Source organism: Carassius auratus, chromosome 13 (assembly GCF_003368295.1).
Source record: "Carassius auratus strain Wakin chromosome 13, ASM336829v1, whole genome shotgun sequence".
NCBI lineage: Eukaryota > Metazoa > Chordata > Actinopteri > Cypriniformes > Cyprinidae > Carassius > Carassius auratus.
In genome coordinates this window covers 2,444,608-2,463,821 of record NC_039255.1, presented here as the reverse complement: position 1 = coordinate 2,463,821, position 19,214 = coordinate 2,444,608, and the positions used below count along the sequence as shown (strand labels likewise).

Sequence of the window (19,214 nt, the reverse complement as noted above, 5' to 3'; positions counted from 1 at the left end):
TATGGAACAGTTTAATGAAAATAAAATCTAAAAAGGTTCATCCTAAACAGTTAGAATATGGAGCTCATTTTCAAGGAGGAAATACCACAGTTTTATTTTATTAGTGGAGATGATGATATTTATTTTGATGACAAATATCAGTCGTCACTTTATATCTCCAATAATCTGTCTTACTAAGATTATATTGAAATGATAAAATCATATAATGCAATGCAAGACAATGATGATTGAGAGATGAACAAATAAACGCTTGTCAAAAGCCTAATACTGATTTTTCTAAAATGATTAGTGGAGAATCAAGTAAAGCTGAGCAGCTTCATCAGGAAATATTACTAACAATTTCAACGTTATTCTTACATTTACTTTATAAGAATCAGTAAAGAAATCATATAATGCAGTAAAGAATTGACAGCAAAAAAAAACATGTGAACCACCAGCTGAAAGTGGACATTTGCACAATTATACTCAAATACCTTTTTACTTATTAAACAAACTATCAAATCAGACGACACAAGGCATGGAGTAATTGATCATTTTGATGCTTTAGTAGGGTTTATAGGGTTCAAATATCTTCAAATGAAGCTTCTCTGACTGACCTGATCAATGACAGAGTCCAGGGTGCTGAGGAGCAGGAACCCGCGTCCACGCACCAGATACTCTCCCAGTGCCACCATGTGACTCTCCTCCTCGTCCTCGGCCCGCTGGGCCACCGCACTACACAACTGGTGCACATCGGTCAGGAACTCCCGTGCCAGGGTGTTACTGGCCCCACTCATGTCCGAGCTGATGGAGGTGAGAAATCGAGAGCATGAATACATGTAAATCATCTGCTAGAGCTCTGCTTTAGTTTCACATGCATTGCAGTTCTCTTTTTGTATAAATCAACAAGAAAAATAAAACAAGTGAAACTGCTCAGGTGGTTTCATGTCCAATAAGTACCTCTATATAAACTGATTTATATACAAGAAAATCTGCTTAAAAAAAATACTGGATCAGTATCGCAATATCTCAAATGCTGGCAGCCCTTTTGACCCCACTCTCTCATTCATATTAATCAATCAATCAATCACTTTATTTATAAAGCACAATTAAACAACTTCCGTTGACCAATGTGCTATACAGAATGCAAAAATTTTAAATAAACACCATAACACAATAAAAGACAATGACAAACAGGCCAACTGCATCAACATTTATTTTGTATAAGACAGATCAAATAGAAAAGTCTTTAACCTCACTTTAAAAATGGACAGGGTGGGTGCAGTTCTAATTTCAGGTGGGAGATCGTTCCACAGTCTTGGAGCAGCAATAGAAAATGCTCTATCTCCTCTATTTTTAAGTTTTGATCTAGGAACCACTAAGAGGTCTAAGTTCTCAGACCTAAGAGCTCCTGTAGGTTGGTGAAGTGTCAGTAGATCAGAAAGGTAAGCAGGCAATAACCCATTTAATGATTTAAAAACTAATAGCAGGACTTTAAAATTAATTATGTGATACACCGGCAGCCAGTGAAGTGATTAATAATGCAGCTAACCAATCAAACTTGCTCAGTGAAATGTATGTTATGGTATGATGTTAGGCTTCATGGACACGGACATCCGATCCTGTCATCAGACACTGCTGCAGCGTACTGTATCATATCACATCAAACAGTTTTTCCATCCACCACAGCAACCGCTGGACAGGATTTCAGCCGTCTCACTTCACAAAAGCACACACAGCAGAACAAACGGTCACAACGAGCAGAACAATTCCCAGACATTGATTTATCCTCATTTCTTTTAAAGACATTAAGGACTAAATTTCTACAAAGAAATGTAATAAAAATCCAGGTCAAATATTACTATTATTATTACTACTATTAACAATAATAATACATTTGTATAAAAAATTAAATTGCATTATTTTTATAATAAACATCAAATGTTAATATATATTTCACAGTTAAATACGTGAAATACGTTCCTTTACATCACAGCAGCTCCATCACACGCATCATAAACACACCCCGACGGAGCTTTAAAGACACGCCTCCTTTAAAATCGACAATAATCTACAGTACCTCCTATAAGCAGCCCGCAGTGGATCTCAAAATCTCCATCATCATCTGCAGTGTTTCAGCCACATACATATTCCACTCATGCTCGTAGTAACGTCTCTGAATGAAACACAACGATCAAGACTGCGTCCACATGCCTCCACACTTCACTAGTGACTGAATTTTCTGTCCTGCTCTGTAAATTTCATTAAATTGGAATTTCAGAGGGAAGCTTTCCAGATTTTGAGTTGATCAGCGCATCACATGAAAGCATGTGATGTCACATGGTCGCACAGGGGCAGGCTGGGAAGTAAACTTCTGGTCAGGTCTGGGGGTGTTTTTTTTGTAGAGCTTAGACGGTGAACCTGCCATTTTCCAGATGCTGAAACAATCCTGTTATGTAAAAACAAATCTTACCCCTCTGCCAACCATTTTTTCATATTTTGCACAGCCATGCTTGTATTTCTTTAAATGAGTAAACCAGATTTTAGAAATGGACCCAAGTCAGTTGGGTGTGGAACAACATGAGCAAATGATGACAGAACATTAACATTAATGCTATAAAACTAACATTAGTTAAAAATATAATTGGTCATTGTTATTTCATGTCAGCTCAGACACAACTTCATTGTAATAATGTACTATGGTTTAAATGAACATTGAGAAATACTTCTAAAGCATCTTAGTTAGTGTTAGTTCATGCTAATGTAGTTTACTAATGTTAACAAATGAAAACTTGTGAAGTGTTATGAGGTGTCTTACCCTGGTCAAAATCTAAATTAAGCAATATTAATTACTTAGTCATTATTTTTCAAGTAATATTTTCACATTGGACAAAAAAATTATTAAAGCTTGTTTCCAACACGGGATTAAATAATAAATAAATAAATGATTGCGTCAGTTTTTCCTCAGAATTACAAATTCCTATCTCACAATTCAGAAGTTATATCAAAAGATGTAAACTAGCATTTCTGAGAAAATCTGTGTGAGAAAAAATATATATATATAAAATATTTTTTTTTTCACCCCATGGTGGAAACAGGCTTCCATAATGGACAGTACAGTATATTAGTTATTAATATAGTTTATTTCCAGTAGTATTTTTTCTTCTTCTTTTTTTAACAGGCTATTATAAAGACAATGAAACACTAAGAAGTTGCTTTTCAAATACAGTGCTTAAATTTATTTGAACACTGGTCATTAAAAAAAAAAGAAAAAGAAAACAAATATATTAGGAATCCGTCAAAAAAAAAAAAAAATTACAAACTGAAACAACAATCTTTATTCACATATTATAAACAAAAAATGTATACATTATATATTTTTTTCTTTATGGCCTTTTTTGGTCTTGATAACAGCTTTAATTCTTGCTGCAATTATTTTTATGTACTTTTACAAAATCTGTTGTTATTGACTTCCAAATAGTTTCTTAGTTGTTCCCAAAGACCTGCTTTTCATTTACAGTACACTCATTTTATTATCATTATAATTGGTATGGAAGTTAATAATAAACTCATAACTTGTTATACTATCCCACTTTACCAATGTCTCCCTGTCCCAGTTTGCCACAAAAAAATTATTCAATATCTCCACGGAAACTAAGGAAATCAGACAAGTTTGTGACAACAAAAAGGTGCGAAAAAATCAGACCGGTTTTAATCTCTAGTTGAACTATTGCTTTAACAAATGAATTACTTCATTATCTCACTGATTTGAAAGGGTCAAAGGGTTTCATATGCATTCACATCGGACGGGATGTAGCTTTTGCCAGTTCCAGTGTTTCAGCTAAAGTCCCAGGAACTGCACATGATCATGAGATCAAGATTAGGAGCTGAGAAAACACACTTAATTGAGCACACGGCATGTAGCCACCGGGCCAGACAAAGAAAGCCTTTTATCACTGCCTCAAACAATCAGCTTCTCTCAACACAATGCTAATTAACATGAGCTCTAGTCACTGATCGCCATGATTTTAGTTCATCTTAACAAGGTTCAACTGACTGAGGGCAGATCTGTAATTTAGTAAATTACACAAAAAAACTGACAAAAAATATCTGACAAAGATGCAGTGAGTCAGAACAACAAAGATGTTATTCAAAATTATGCTTGACAGTCATGATCAAATGGAAAAACTTATTTCCACAATTTTTTGACAACTATTTCTTTGAACACAGACTGTAAACTGAAACATAAAAAAGAAGACAGCTTACCAGAATTTGAGCGCATCCTTTGCTCTCGGGTCACTGAGCTGTCGCACACAGTGAAACGTGCACAGAAAACTCTCCAAGCACTGAAGACTGAGCTGAAATCAGAAGAAAACAATAAAATAGATTTCTGTAATCAAGGGATTTCACTGATGAACTACATGTTTGCACAGTTTGTAGCACAGGGTGAGTCAGGACACTCGGTTAGGAGTCTGATCAAACATATCATTTTAAATGATTGTAATAATAGGGCTGATTTCATTGAGAAAGCACTAGGGAAAATGCAGTGGCAAGGGAGCTTTGCATTGTGAACTTCAGAAGTACATCAAACCAGCAATAAAATCATTTGAAATATGTTCTTTGTGAATGTGTTATATTTCTACACAAACGTATCGAAACGAGCAGTGAGCTCAAAACACCCAAAGATGTCTCTGATTCTCCATTTCCTGGAACAGACACAGAATAATCACGTTACACGGAGCAACTTCCACTCACATGAGCGAGTGAGAAAGAGGGAAATCTACACAAGCTGCTGCATCTACATGAGTGTGGCTGTCCCTAACATTTACATTATGATTATGTATTTTAAATACTGGGTTGAAACCCTTGAAAAATTCTTGGCAGATTTTGCGGGATTCATCCATATTATTATAGATAATAATCTCATGAAATCTGTCAAGATTTCCAAGAATGGTCACAATTTAACCCAAAATGTAAAAAATACATAATACAAAAAAAATAAAATAATTAATATTCATAGTAATACTAATAATACAATTTTTTTATATTAAATACACAAATAAAACGTATTCTTTTTTTTTATTTTTTTTATTGATGAATCTCTGGAAAACCTGTCAAAAGATTGTCAAGGATCCTATTTGATAAAAACCTGATCTGATTACTGTTAAATGATCCATTATTTCAGTTATAAAATACCTATATATCAGAAATCACAGGCACGTCTGGAATGTCTAATCTTCCCAGGATTTCCGTCTGCAGACGGCTGGTCACCTGACCATTTTAACTAGTAACCATGGGGATGTGTGTTAATGAGGTCACAGACTTTACAGCAGCTTTGACTGATCCTCCAGCAGTCAGAAAGCATGCACACATCTGCGGGAGCCGCTTCACTAATCCACAGCTTCCACAAAAGCATTCCATGGACAAAAAACAGCTTTCAAAAAAAAAAAAAGTTTCCAAAAATGCCAGAATGTATCGGAAATGTTCCATTCCTCTGCAACCCTACACCACTTAGTGAATCTATGTCTTTTGTTAAAAATTAAGTGCCAAACCAATAAAAACTACATGTTATTGTACTCCCAGAATTAAATTATGAACATTAATTATTAAACTTAATTAAATCACAAACATGATTTATTTTCTGTGTGAATCTCAAAAATAACTGTCAAGAACAAAGTTATCTTTCAAGTATAAAATGAGAAAATGTGAATAAAAACAGTACTTTTTTGAGCATTTTATCTGGTATTTTCTATTCTCTGCATTATTTAGGAGATGTTGAGATAGAAATCATTAGTCATCTATGAAAATACTGTTAAATTATGTCTAAAGCTTCAATGATTCAAGTCAGTGACTCGACTAGACCCGTTTCAACAGCTCTGTACAAAACTAAAACACTTCCTAGTTTTCATGTTCAGTCACCTCAAATGACCCCTCATAATAATTTTCACTTCAAAAAAGCTGTGGCTGTGCCTCAAATCACATACCATCCTTTCCTAAATGGATAAATCCCACAAAACCTGTCCAATAACATGCCTCTAACCCCACAAATAAACAAAATGTAGTAATTTCATGAAACCTATCGAGAACTTGTCAAGACTCATATTTCAACCCAAAAATAGCTAAATGAAGAAAATATTTAAACAACAATAAACAAGCAAGCAAATAAATCTTATAAAATCTTATTAAAACCACCAAGAAATTGGCAAGGGTCATATTTCATCTCGGAAATAAAAAAGGGAAATAAATAAATAAATGCATGCATACATAATCTAGAAAGAAAGAAAGAAAGTTGATTAAACACACAAAATCAGTCAAGAATTTGACATATTTCAATACAACATAAATAAATACACACAAAGGTGAGTAAACCATGACAGAATTAGTATTTTTAGATAAACTGTTCCCTTAAAATATTCTGAAATATCCCAAAAAGGCAAGTCACAGACCACAAGCATCAACCTATTTGAAATGTTGAACTCAATTTAATCAAGTGTCAATACACTTTGTTAAATAAGTAACAAGGTTTCAAGGCAGGGTTACTGAAGGTGGCAGAGGTCATGACCTTATGCAAGCTACAGACACTCACCAGACAATCAGGGTCCCACTATCTGAATCAGAGCAGATGATGGTGGTGAGGAACTCAATGGACAGTAAGAGGCTGGAAACACGGGACACAGGAGAAAAAGAGACAGGTGGGATGAGACGAACGGAAGATGAACATGACAGGAAAACTAAAATTAAACAGAAGGACAGAGAAAGTGAAGAGAGAGAAGTTCATGCAGAATCAAAACAATCTGAACAAACAGATTCAGGGATGCAAAGTTCTTTGCTAATAGAGAAACTCAGGTCCAGATTTTTGAACCAATCACCTGAGCTGCAAATGTCATGTGACAATCACTCAGGAGATGCAGGAAAATTAAGTCAACAGTGAATGGCTCTCCACTAGAACAAACAGTCTCAAACCCTCACTACAGTAACGACAGTAACATGTGCCCTGACATCAAGAATAACAGAAAGGGAAATGTACTTTTAACTCTTCTAAGAGCTCTGTAAAACAAGTACTTACATCTAGCACCAGATGCTGACTACTAAAGCTAACCAGCCTTATCTAAAACACCTGAGACAAATTATCAACAAACATTAGAGCATTAAAATATACACCAATAAACCATGGACTATGTAGTATATGCAAACCTCATAGAACATGCAGCAAATTTTAGAGTCACAAAGCATGTTTCAAATCAAATGTAGTACCTACTATAGAGTACTTGACGTTAAAATGCAGGAGTAATCTGATGACTGTAATGATTAAGATTCTTATTTACAGTATTTTCAAAAATGTCACAATGGATCAAAATATCCCAAATTTCATGTGACCCAAGAGTTAGGCTTCTCAATAAAGCACTGCTAGAGACCCTCTGGATGGACACAGATGATATTGATGGAAATTCAGACACACATTTCTCAAATAAACAACATCATTCAAACTAGGGCTGCATGGTACTGGGAAAAAATGACATTGCGATATTTAATTTTTCTGCGATATATATTGCAATATTTTTTATTACAAACAAAAATGGGGTGAACACACTTACATTCTCATTTTAAATGATTTAAACATCGACACCATCGTGTCAATTGATTAATATGCACGAGGGAGAGAGAGCAAGACAGCGCTCGTGTTGTTTGAAGACGACTCGCGCTCTCTCTCTCTCTCTCTCTCTCTCTCACGCACGCTCTCTCTCTCTCTCTGTCTCTCGCTCTCTCGCGTGCGCGCGCTCTCTGTCTCTCTCGTGCTCGCTCTATCTCTGCCCTGTTAAAATTGCATGTGTCAATGATAAACTTTCACTCTATGATGGTTGAGCTGTGCAATTAATCCGCGAATCACATTGGTCAAGGGCCGGGGAGCAGCTGGCCCGTACAGTTAATGAATAACGGATCAATTACGACAGCCTAAATCGCACATCCTGCGATGTGACTATAGTGGATTCGTACATCGCGATATCGATGCTTAAACGACACATCGTGCAGCCCTAATTCAAACTCAAATGTCTTTTAACAACCTCTGACAAGATAGCTGCTCATCTAAAAAAAATCCTGTAATGAGTGTTCTTTAGAATTCTGTAATATTGGAGTATTTAATAATATTTTTAATTAGCTTTTATTTTTACATGTTGGTTTTTGATCATTTTGTAATGTGCTTTTGTTTTGTTATATAGATTTCTACTTTTTTATTTAAATTTTAGTTTCAGTTTTAGCAATTTTAGCATTTCAATTTTAAAAGGGTCATATGAAATGAATTGTTCCATTCTCTTTGGAGTGTTACAAACTCTTGGTGTAGGAAAAAGATCTGTAAAGTTGCAAAGACTAAAGTCTCAAACCCAAAGAGATATTCTTTATAAAAGTTTAGATTCGTCCACACCACCCTTAAACACGCCCCCACATGTCTACTTCACGAAGTGGGAAGAATTTCGACCAACATCGAGCAAATCTTTTTGTATTTATTTACAGAGGTATATGATGTGTGTGTGAGAATATTCTTTGTGTGTGAAGATCCGTGAATGAATGTTCTGACGTGAGGTAAACTTCAACAGATTCCCCTGCTCAAGGAGTAGAGATCAATGAACACTGTGTAGGGACCATGTCAATGGGAACACAGTTCATGCACACAGCTCTCTTCTAACGAGCTGATTATCTGAATCAGGTGTGTTAAAGAGAGACATGTGAGAACTGGAATTGAGAACCGCTGGTGTTTCTCCGATCACAAATGCAGACATGGTTTTATGTTTACACGGCGCACCACAATATCAAAACTGACCGCCACAAATTGCTTTTCAAAAAGGCTTTGACTTTGTTGAATAAACATTAGCACTGCACGTTTCAAAATCAAAACCCGATGCAGGTGTTTTTATATCACTGTATTTCTGAAGGAAACCGACTGTCTTCAGAAAATTTGAGTCATTTTCATTTCATCTTGCACGTAATGTCTGAAAGCAGCGTTTTTGAGCAGATTGCTGCTTTTTGTACAGCCGTTACCGGGAAAATCTCCCATTTTTCCTGCTCTAAGCGCCTCCTGCTGGCAGAGAATGAATTTACATATTAATTCTGCCACAAATAAAGTGTAAGTCTGTGAGAAACACTGTAAAACATTCTCACTTCATTTCAATAGCTCAGACACGCATGTTGCAAAGGAAGTCACACATGTTAGTGTCGGCACGGTTAACTTATGTCGGTCGCAGAATAAGTACAGTGGGTTTGCAGAAGTGTCATTTTCCTTCTGTTATTGCAAAAAGGTCGAAAAGCAGATCTTGTTTTTTCTTGTAGTGTTTTGTGCATGAACATTAAACATTAAAAGAAAAGTTAAAGCTCCATCAGCAGCATGTGCAGCATGCAGAAGACAACTCAACCCTTAGTTTGCAAGTACAGTAATACAGTTTCTAAGAAATGTAAAAATCATATTTTTTAACTAAATTTAAATATATTCCATTGGGCTGCTTGAATATAACAAAATTCCTAACCATGATTTTGGTTAATATTGAGATCATGATTATTTAACCCTCTGGAGTCTAAGGGTATTTTTGGGGCCTTGAGAAGTTTTGTCATGCCCTGACATTTGTGCTTTTTTCAGTTTCTTATAAATATCTAAATGGGTAAAGTCTAATCTCACTGTAATCAGCACAAACTGGGCTATAATAATATGTGAAAGGCATGCACGTACATGATTGTATTTTTGAGAAAAAAAATGTTATGCATGGTTAGTGAAAAACTAAAAATGTTAAATCACTTGAATAAGGCAATAAAACACATACATAAAATTGGTTGCCGGAAAAGTTGAGAACTGGAGCTTGTAGCCTAGAATTTTTCTTTCTGAATGATGTGAAAATCATCTTGTTTACTCATTCACAGAAAACAATATATTGATTTAAATTTTCTAAAACACTTTTTGTTGGTAAAAGTCATATGCGAGTAGGCGTCAACTATCATGAATATCATTGTGATTTACACCTGAGAAGACAAAGGCCTGCATAATGAGCTGCATAATGAGCCTCTCATTCAACTGTGCCACTGTGAGGGAGGACTTACAAGAAAGAGAACAAAATAAAAGTATATAATTTTATGTTTGTAGTTTATTAAGAATATATTTAATTATCCCACAACATAATTTAATATCCACTTGGGGGAGCAGTTTAACAGTTTATTAGGAACAATCAAAGCTGACTTTCAAACAATTATTTTTGGCATCCTTACTTCAGTCACACAATCCTTCAGAAATCCTTTTAACAATCTTATTTTCTACCAAATAAACCCCATTTATTATCATCATCATTATTATTATTATTATTAATGTTGAAAAGAGCTGATAATATTTTTCAGTTTTTTTTTAGGGGGAATAAATCGAAAGAACTGCATTGTTTTTACATTTGTTAGAGTTATCTCTATTTGTCACATTTATATTATTTACATCAAGCTTTTGAATGGTATAGTATTGTATATTGTTATTGAAACTTCATAATGTTTCACTTGATACTGAATAAAGTGCTTCATTCTTTTTTCTGAGGAAATCCATTTCTCAAATCCCAACCACACCACATCTTTTTGGGGTGAATTATGTCTTAGTCCTCTCATCGCGAAGCAAACAGTAAAATAAAATAAAAACTTGAAGAACAGTATCAATGCCTTTTCTTCTGTGTGAGTGTATTCAAGCCGCGCGCTTCAGTTTGAATCTGAATAGCGCGTTCAGCGCGGGGGCGTGGTCACATTAGATATAATGAGCGGAGATATGAAAAACAGACATTGCGTTGTTTTCATATGGATTACTTTATCTCAGAATATTTGTTTTCGGCAGCACTTGTTTAGTTTAAAAGTAGACATTCCAGGCTTTCTATAGATATCTCTCTCATGTCTCTTCGTTGAGTATTCACAGAGTTACAGTTCATTTTAATGAAATGTTTGTACATGACGATCAGCGGAGACAAAGACTGTAGACAGCGCACCTTGTTTGTTATCTTTATTTTATAAGTGCACAAAGGTTTTTTGTTATTATGTCTGTATCCAAAAAAAATAGACCCACAGATTCGATTGATGTATTGCTCTTATCTGTACGATTAAAACTGAAAGTGTAATTTAAGTTCTTTTCGGGGTTATCAGGAGAAAATGACTCAAAACGCATATATGCGTTAATCGACTCGAAAGGGTTAACAGGACTATTTACTGACTAAAAATCAGGTATTTATTGAAAATGTATTTCTAAAACAAGTTGTCATTTTAACTGGATTTCCTTGAACTTTAGCACAACTGAAAAACAAATAAAATATATAGTAAAATACATAAATAAAAAATAATAATAAAAGATCATTTTATATACATGTATACTCATACATGTAAAATAAATAAACATTGATTATATATAAAATATATATGATCAAATTAATATATAATTGTTTTTCTAATAAATAATTTAAAATACTAAATAAATTACATCAACAATAATTGTTTAAATTGTTTGATGTTGATTATCTAGTTTAGAAAGGAAAACTTGAAATCGCATCATATGACCCCTTTGAGTGATCTGTAAAGTTGTCTAAATTGTCTAAACCTACTTCTCAAGGTTAATCAATTTATAAATCCTGTTTATTTGTGCCCCGTGATGGGGACAGCTATGAGAAGCGAGTCTTCCATATGACCCCGCTCTAACAGAGGATGACCGTTACGTAACATTTTTCCGGTCATAACTGTGACTGATCTAATATGGGGTTGCTTTTATGATGAAAATCATGAGGAGATTTTTGAGTTCCACATTCGTCCAGGAACCAGGATGAAGAACTGCAGAAGTGAGAATGAACACCCTACAGATCCTACCAGAAACAAATGTGTACACACACGTTTACTTGACCTGTCAGGTGAGTTCATATGAGGACTGTGCAGTATGATGGTACAGTACACACAGTGTGGCGGCAAAATCTGTGCCACAATCACTTCTTCTGTCCACAAACTGCATCTCAGTGACATCACCTTGGTATAGTGATTGGTATTTTGAATTATGCATAAAAATACAGCGGATTTGTGTTCAAAAATTAGTATGTAAATTTGGTGTATAAACTAATTGAGTTATATACACACAAAATCTGAAGTCATTTACAGAAATTAAACATTGAGCCATCAACAAGCCAGGACTTTTCTGAACAACCAGTTGACCAGTTAAAATGAATCAGAACAACCTCTAGTTGAAAAAAGCATCTATCACATCACAGCCATTGGAAGAAACGGGACTCACCAGAGAGAAATTGTGCAATCTGGAGGTAAGTGGATAGTATAGAGTTCACACTAGAGCAAGAAACACAGAATGTGGAACCAAATGATTGCTTAAACGCCCTGTGGTAGATTTAAGGGTGAACTTGTATATTTAGCACTGCAGAAGTTGATTTAAACATCCTGAACAAAATAATACAGATGCATCAAATGCAGATGCATTGGACACACCCAATTGGTTTTCTCAGAAGTTAGAACCTACAATCTTTTTGGTGTGTGAAATGTCTGACTGGTGGTATTTCAGAGAAAGATCCGATGCGATCGATCAGTTGATGCAAATATAAAAATCCCATGTTTCTGATTAACTCTGATGAACTGAGATGCTGGTGGAGTTAGTTTCATTGCACACTACAGGACATGTGACACTAAATGACCCACAGGACAATTTACCAAAGTAAAGATCTGAAGTATTGGCCAGACAGAATATCATATTATCCCTCTAATCTCCAGCCATTAACTCCAATCTGGATCAAAAACCAGGCTCACATTCTGTTTGTCCTAAAATCGCTGTTTGCAACAAGATATTTTTGACAAACAAAGTGCTGCACAACAGAGGTTCAATGTTAAAAAAGACTGTAACATTCCTTATATAACGTTTTAATTATGTTATTATTAGTAGCAGTAGTTTGAGAGCTACATTCAACTGTACAACATTCAAGTTCAACTTAAACCAAACGAAGTTCCACGATTCTGCCTTTTCTTCACATCCCAGTTTAAAGCTGAATGGGAAGAGTGTATCTTGATGTCATTGGTGACATCTGATGGACAGACTTCACAGAGAGACCTGATTAAACTAGCAGACTTCTCAAACACGGCACTTCATCTGCACATCACAGAAAATACAACAACATCAAGAAATCACAACTGCTACTTCATCAGGACTCTTCACATTAACATTACATGAACTTATGAAACCTTTAAACCACTACAAATGAGACTGAAGCAAACATTAAATGACCAACTTACCCACAGTCAATTGAAGTGATCAGAGAACAAATCTTGTGGAAAATAAAAACTCTCTCCTCATGTTTAAAAATGAATCGCTACTCATACAGACATAAAAAGCAGCAAGAAGCGAGAGAAGCGAGCATCCTGTCAGCGAACATACCCCTTATCAAATCTAAAAACATCTCACGCTAACCTCAACTGATTTAAAGCTATACTGACATGTCGAAAGTCTCTTCCAATGAAATACCAGACTGTATTGAGCAAAGGAGAAGTGTGTGGTTAGTATACCACATTAAGATAACGGCTGACCTTTTTCTCCAGCATTCAGTTTAACTAACCACATCTCCACTGCACGCTCAGCACGTCTCAAATCTGAACTTTCAGACCTAAAGGACCATTCACACCAAGGACTATAACTATAAACTATAATTCTAAAGTTAGAGCAAGTTAGAACAATAATAGCTATAACGAATACTCATTCAAAGTCACAACTATCACAATACATTAAATCACAATATCGCTGGAATTACTTTTAAGAATGATTCCTTTTTGGTTAGTGAACACAATATAAACATTTGACAGCAGAATCAAAAACCATCTGACTTTAAAGAACTTGAGCATGCTTTTACAATAAAAAAAAGGTTATATTGTACGTTGATATAAATACTAATATATTTATCATTCTTGGTTTGAATGTGCTTGCACTCTAGAACTTATCTTCATTACTTACAAAAGCTCATACAGATTGATTTTACATCTAGTTCATTTATCAGACTGGAAATGAAATGGCAAATGCATTGCATTATGGGATACAGTTTCCAGTGTAGTGTGCTTAGGATGTATACTGCATAGTAGGTCATTTGTAAATAGAGGAATCTACGCATATACTTAATATATTAAAGCAGAAATAGCATACATAAACATAACCAGACTGTTTATTTCATTTCAGTAACCTAAATAAGTTCAGCTTCATCACATGAACATTAATAAGTAGTTAACCGGATGGGGGACAGTAAATTATTATTTCAATTGAAAGGAAACTGGCTGAATGGATGGAAACAGCGTCACAACAGAGAGGGAGACACAGTCACCACACAGTGTTTACTAGTCGTTGGCATTGAGAAGAACTGTCATCGTGGTGAAACCTTATTGCAGGAAACTGAAAATGTGAAGCGCACAGCCACAAACACACACCCACATGGTTATATAAATATAAAGACAAGCAGACCCTCGACAGTGGTGTACAGTGTGACGATGAAGACACAAAACTGTTGGGGGGGGGGGGGGGGGGGGCTGTAGAGTTGTCCTATACTCTATCTAGACACTATAGAGTAGTGACTGCAGAAATGACTCACATCTGTGTTCAAAGTTACACTGCAAAAGTGGCACAGAAGCCACCTCTGAGCAGCATTAAACAGTGTACATTCATCACAGAGATTCATCTTCAGGTGTCTCATGTTCAAGTTCAGGATTCAGTTAGAAGAATGTCTTTCAAAAACTGCACAGTTCAATCTCAAAACCTAGTTAAGCCGGGTTGACAGGCTTGTAGCCCTATAATTCACTCCACCCAAACAACCAGGAGGGCTTTGACAGCTCAATCTGGAAGTGCTTTAGCTGCTCGAGCCAAACACTCTGACTAAACCAAAGTGAAATTTAATTAATGCCCACAAACCCGTCCATCAAAACGAGATTGGCCACAGGCTGACCTTGGCCTAAATGCACTGATGTCAATCAAGAACCGTCAAATCTGACCAAATGTTCCTAACACTTTACTTATGCATCTTAAAATAAAATCACACATGAATTCACAGTTAACTCCATATCACACACACCAACCTAGCAGTTATACCAACAGTCTACATCATCTGAACTATTCTTGGCCCTCGCTCCACGACAGCTGCTCTCAGCAGACACGCATAGAGCAAATATGATTAAGAAGTGCTTTAGCAGGATATCTCGGTTTAATTATCAAAGTATTTATATATATATCAGGTGTTCTTCTAAATATTTCTTGCTGCATGATTTTAAAAACCCTAAACTGTAGATAGAAGAAATATTCACCATATGGGGTACCATTGTGTTTTGGGAGTGTACCTAGTGTTGTTGAGCAATATGGTCATTTTTCAAAAAGCCTGTGTCATAGGCTATTTCATTACTCTTTGGTGTATTAAATCGCACATGTGAGAGACAGAGAGCCAATGGAAGCACCAATAATCAAAATAATATACTTTCAAACATACTGATAAACATACTGATTTAAATATTTAAAACAGCTAGTTCATATATATTCGGATAAAACAGTCATCTATCGCTAATAGAATAGCGCGTTGTGTGAGAAGTTTGCCGCTTCAGCGTACAGAATTATTTTGCAGTTAAGTTCTTATATTTGGAGAAGAGTTAAATGAAACGTATACTTCAGTCATAAAGTGCTCTTCATGACGAGCTGAAGCGCTGCCTCAGAAACATGTACGAGATTCGTTCTAACATAACTGTGGCATTAAACTCAGTTAGTGAGGGCTCAGTTCAAATATTGCACATATACAGGCCGTTCAGATTACTTGTTAAAGTGCAATGAAATACCTTATATCAGCAGACGATGTATGTCTGTGTTTGTGTTGGAGACTCCTTCACCGTCTACAGACTCTAATCCTCATTTGCGTGTGTGTGTGTGAAATGCGGCGCTAAATAAAATAGTGGGGCAATTTGAAAATAATTATAATAATTTAATTCATTAATAGAATAATGAGCCTAATACCGTCTTGACTATCGACAAAGACATCTGCTGTCGTCAAACACAATATTATCATCTATCGGTAGTACAATGGTAAAAATACGACAAGTACCATGGTATTATAATCTCGTGCAATCACTTTACCATTGTACCATCACAGTGCTACTTTAAAGGTGCTGTAGGGAACTTTTGTAAAAATATATTTTTTACATATTTATTAAACCTGTCATTATGTCCTGACAGTAGAATATGAGACAGATAATCTGTGAAAAAAATCAAGCTCCTCTGGCTCCTCCCAGTGTCCTATTGCCATTTGCAGAAACTCCATCGCTCCCGGTAAAAAATAACCAATCAGAGCTGCGGTCCGTAACTTTGTTTGTGTTCAAAATGTAGAAAAATGTATAAGCGAGTACACCATGAATCCATTTTCCAAACCGTGTTTTTGGCTTGTCCTGAATCACTAGGGTGCACCGATAATAAGTGTTTATATTCGGACTATTTTAGATTGCTTCGGGGGTACCGCGGCGGAGTAACCCAGTACCTTTGTGATTCTTCATAGACATAAACAGAGAGAAGTAGTTCCGGCTACGATGTTCTTCCGCAAGACGCAAGCAGTTCTGTTTATTAACCGCTAGAGCGTCAAAAGTTCCCTACCGCAGCTTTAAATAGGAGGCCAGTATGGTTGGTTGTAACTCATGATTCAACTGGAATTTTTTTTTGTAACCCAAAACCCTACTAAAACTACAGATTGAGAACTATAAGTCAAAACTAGTCGATTTGTTTGTCTAGTAGGCCAGAACACCCTAGTAAATCTAGATCTAATAAATAAGAACTAGTGAATTGTTTGTCTAGTAAGTCAGAACACCCTAAGGGCCCGTTCTCCGATATTATCTGTTTATTCTAAGCGCACGTGTCTGCCCCTTTAAATTCTCGAGCTCATTAAAGGGGGGGTGAAATGCTTGTTTTCACTCAATATCCTGTTAATCTTGAGTACCTATAGAGTAGTACTGCATCCTTCATAACTCCAAAAAGTCTTTAGTTTTATTATATTTATAAGAGAAAGACAGTCTGTACCGTTTTTTTCCCGGAAAAACACGAGTGGCTGGAGGCGTGACGTGTGGGCGGAGCTAAAGAATCACGAGCGCGAGTAGGCTTTTGCGTTGAGAGTGTTTGGAAACTGTGACATTACCGTGAGGAAAAAACCATCATCCAAAACAAACCATGGCTAACCGTCAGATTCAGCGTATATTTATGATCCAGAATCAGATCCAGAGGCTGAAATTTAACAAGAGCAGCAGCAGCAACGAATACAGCAGGACGTAGTCAGATTGATTCTGATTGGCTGTCAATGTTTTTATCGTTTATTAGAAAAACAAAATCGTTCTGAAAGTGATTCCGTTTCTCTGTGCCTTTATCAATATAGTTGTAGTGTGGACTTTGCTATTCTTTAATATTGAGAACGATGTTTAGAACTAGATTATCGTTATCTGTATCGTCCTTGGTGTGAATGGGCCTTAAATCTAAAGATCTAGATCTAGTAAATCTGTATGTCTAGCTAGCCAGAACACACTAGTAAATCTACAGATAGAGTACTATAAATCAGAACTAGTCAATTTGTTTGTCTTGCAGCCCAAAACACCATTGTAAATCTACAGATCTTGTAAATCAGAACTAGTTAATCTGTTTGTCTAATAATCCAAAATACCCTAAATCTAAATGTCCAGATCTAGAAATCCAAAACTGGTTAATATGTTTGTTTAATAACCCTGAAAACCCTAGTAAGTCTACAGATTTAGATCTAGTAAACCAGAACTACTAAAGTTGTTTATATCTATTAACCCAGTCCCAGAACACCCTAGTAAACCTAGATCTAGAAAAAAACAAAATTAGTTAATTTATTTGTTTAATAACCTTGAACACCCTACGAAGTCTACAGATTTAGATCTCACGTTAGTACGTTAAATCTTAACTAGTAACGTAAATCTGTACGTTATGTCAAGTAAACCAGAACATACTATTGGAACAGTAAGTACCCTAGTAGTAAATACCTACAGTCTATGGTAAATACACAGAGATATCTAGATCTTGCAAACAGAGCTAGTATATCTGCTCGAACATCCTAGCAATCAAACAGTTTCCAGATTTAAGAATTTACCCCGAATTTTAAGTAAATCTTTGACAAGCCCAGGTACAAAGTTTGCTCATCGTCTACTAAGTAACTAAGGTTAGCTCTCACGACTCACCTGCAGATCTGCGCCCTGCGCGCGGCAGTCCGTGTAGTTCTCCCAGGCCTGGGACAGATCAGCCAGGTGTGAGCTGGCCATGTCCAGCTGACCGCCACCGGCTCCGGTTCATCCACAGCAGTGACCGAAGCTCTAAAATCCAGCGCCGAAACTCGAGCTGCTTGACCGACACATCATTTCATTAGGTGTCCGTCCGGACTAAAAGATGTGACGTCCGTTAAAACCGTTACTGTCTAGGGATGAAATAACGTTAGAACTTTTGAATTCATGACTGGCGCGAACTGGGCTCTGCACTGGATTCAAGTCCGTTTATTCCAGTCTGTCTGACAGTAACTAGCTGTCAGGTTACAGTTGCAAGCAGACACATGAAGAAGAGTCATATTAGTGCTCCGCTTCGCGTCGAATACAAGTTGGGGCTTATATTAGCTTCGGCCTCAACGAACCATCAAAACTGCATTAACTTAAAAAAAATGGTTTGTATTTGCAGACAGAGACTTCATGTTTGCGTGAATCGGGATCATTTCACGCAGCAGCAGACGCAGAATTTCCTGCAGCACAGCTTAGGCTAACTCTCATTTATTTAGTTATGTCAAATATGAGGTAGAACGAATGCCAACCGGACACGTTTAATCATCGTATCAATATTATTCATTTGTACGCAAGGTCTGAATACAATTAAAATATACGTACCTAACCTCAGGTCTTCCTTCTAACACAAGCAATTTAGAAGAAAAAAATTAGATGCAAAACTGTACAGGAAATAACGCCCACAAACCAGTATGCTAAGCGGGTATTGTTTGGATAGGCTGTCACTCAAATCAGTAGCCTATGAGGAAGCTTCTCACCAGGATGACGCCAATCGTGTCTCCCCTGTAAGGGCGGGGCTTAGGAGCTTGTGTTCTTGTTCCCGCTGTGGGCGGGGCAGACGTAATGACGCCACTACGCACAGTGCTCTGCGTCACCTGGGAGTTCCAGTCACAGAGCTTCTCTTTTTGTCAGACTCA

At 36.3% G+C, this 19,214-nt stretch overlaps 1 protein-coding gene across 11 annotated transcripts in view; it reads right to left on the bottom strand.

The window, feature by feature from the left end:
• Positions 1-18,958, bottom strand: part of LOC113112320 (lysosomal-trafficking regulator-like) — a 68,549-nt gene extending 49,591 nt beyond the window's left edge. For 5 of the 11 annotated variants that reach the window (XM_026277771.1, XM_026277775.1, XM_026277776.1 and 2 more), the window contains exons 1-4: positions 18,901-18,946; positions 18,211-18,443; positions 4,246-4,337; positions 597-783 (exon numbers count right to left, since the gene is read on the bottom strand). In XM_026277771.1, coding sequence (XP_026133556.1) covers positions 597-783; positions 4,246-4,337; positions 18,211-18,291 — 360 coding nt within the window. In that variant the 5' untranslated portion in view covers positions 18,292-18,443; positions 18,901-18,946. Of the gene's footprint in view, positions 1-596; positions 784-2,059; positions 2,219-4,245; positions 4,338-6,565; positions 6,711-13,254; positions 13,501-18,210; positions 18,869-18,900 lie in introns of those variants that run through there. The other 6 variants (XM_026277779.1, XM_026277778.1, XM_026277773.1 and 3 more) reach the window with 6 other exon arrangements.
• Between the last annotated feature and the right edge of the window lie 256 nt (positions 18,959-19,214).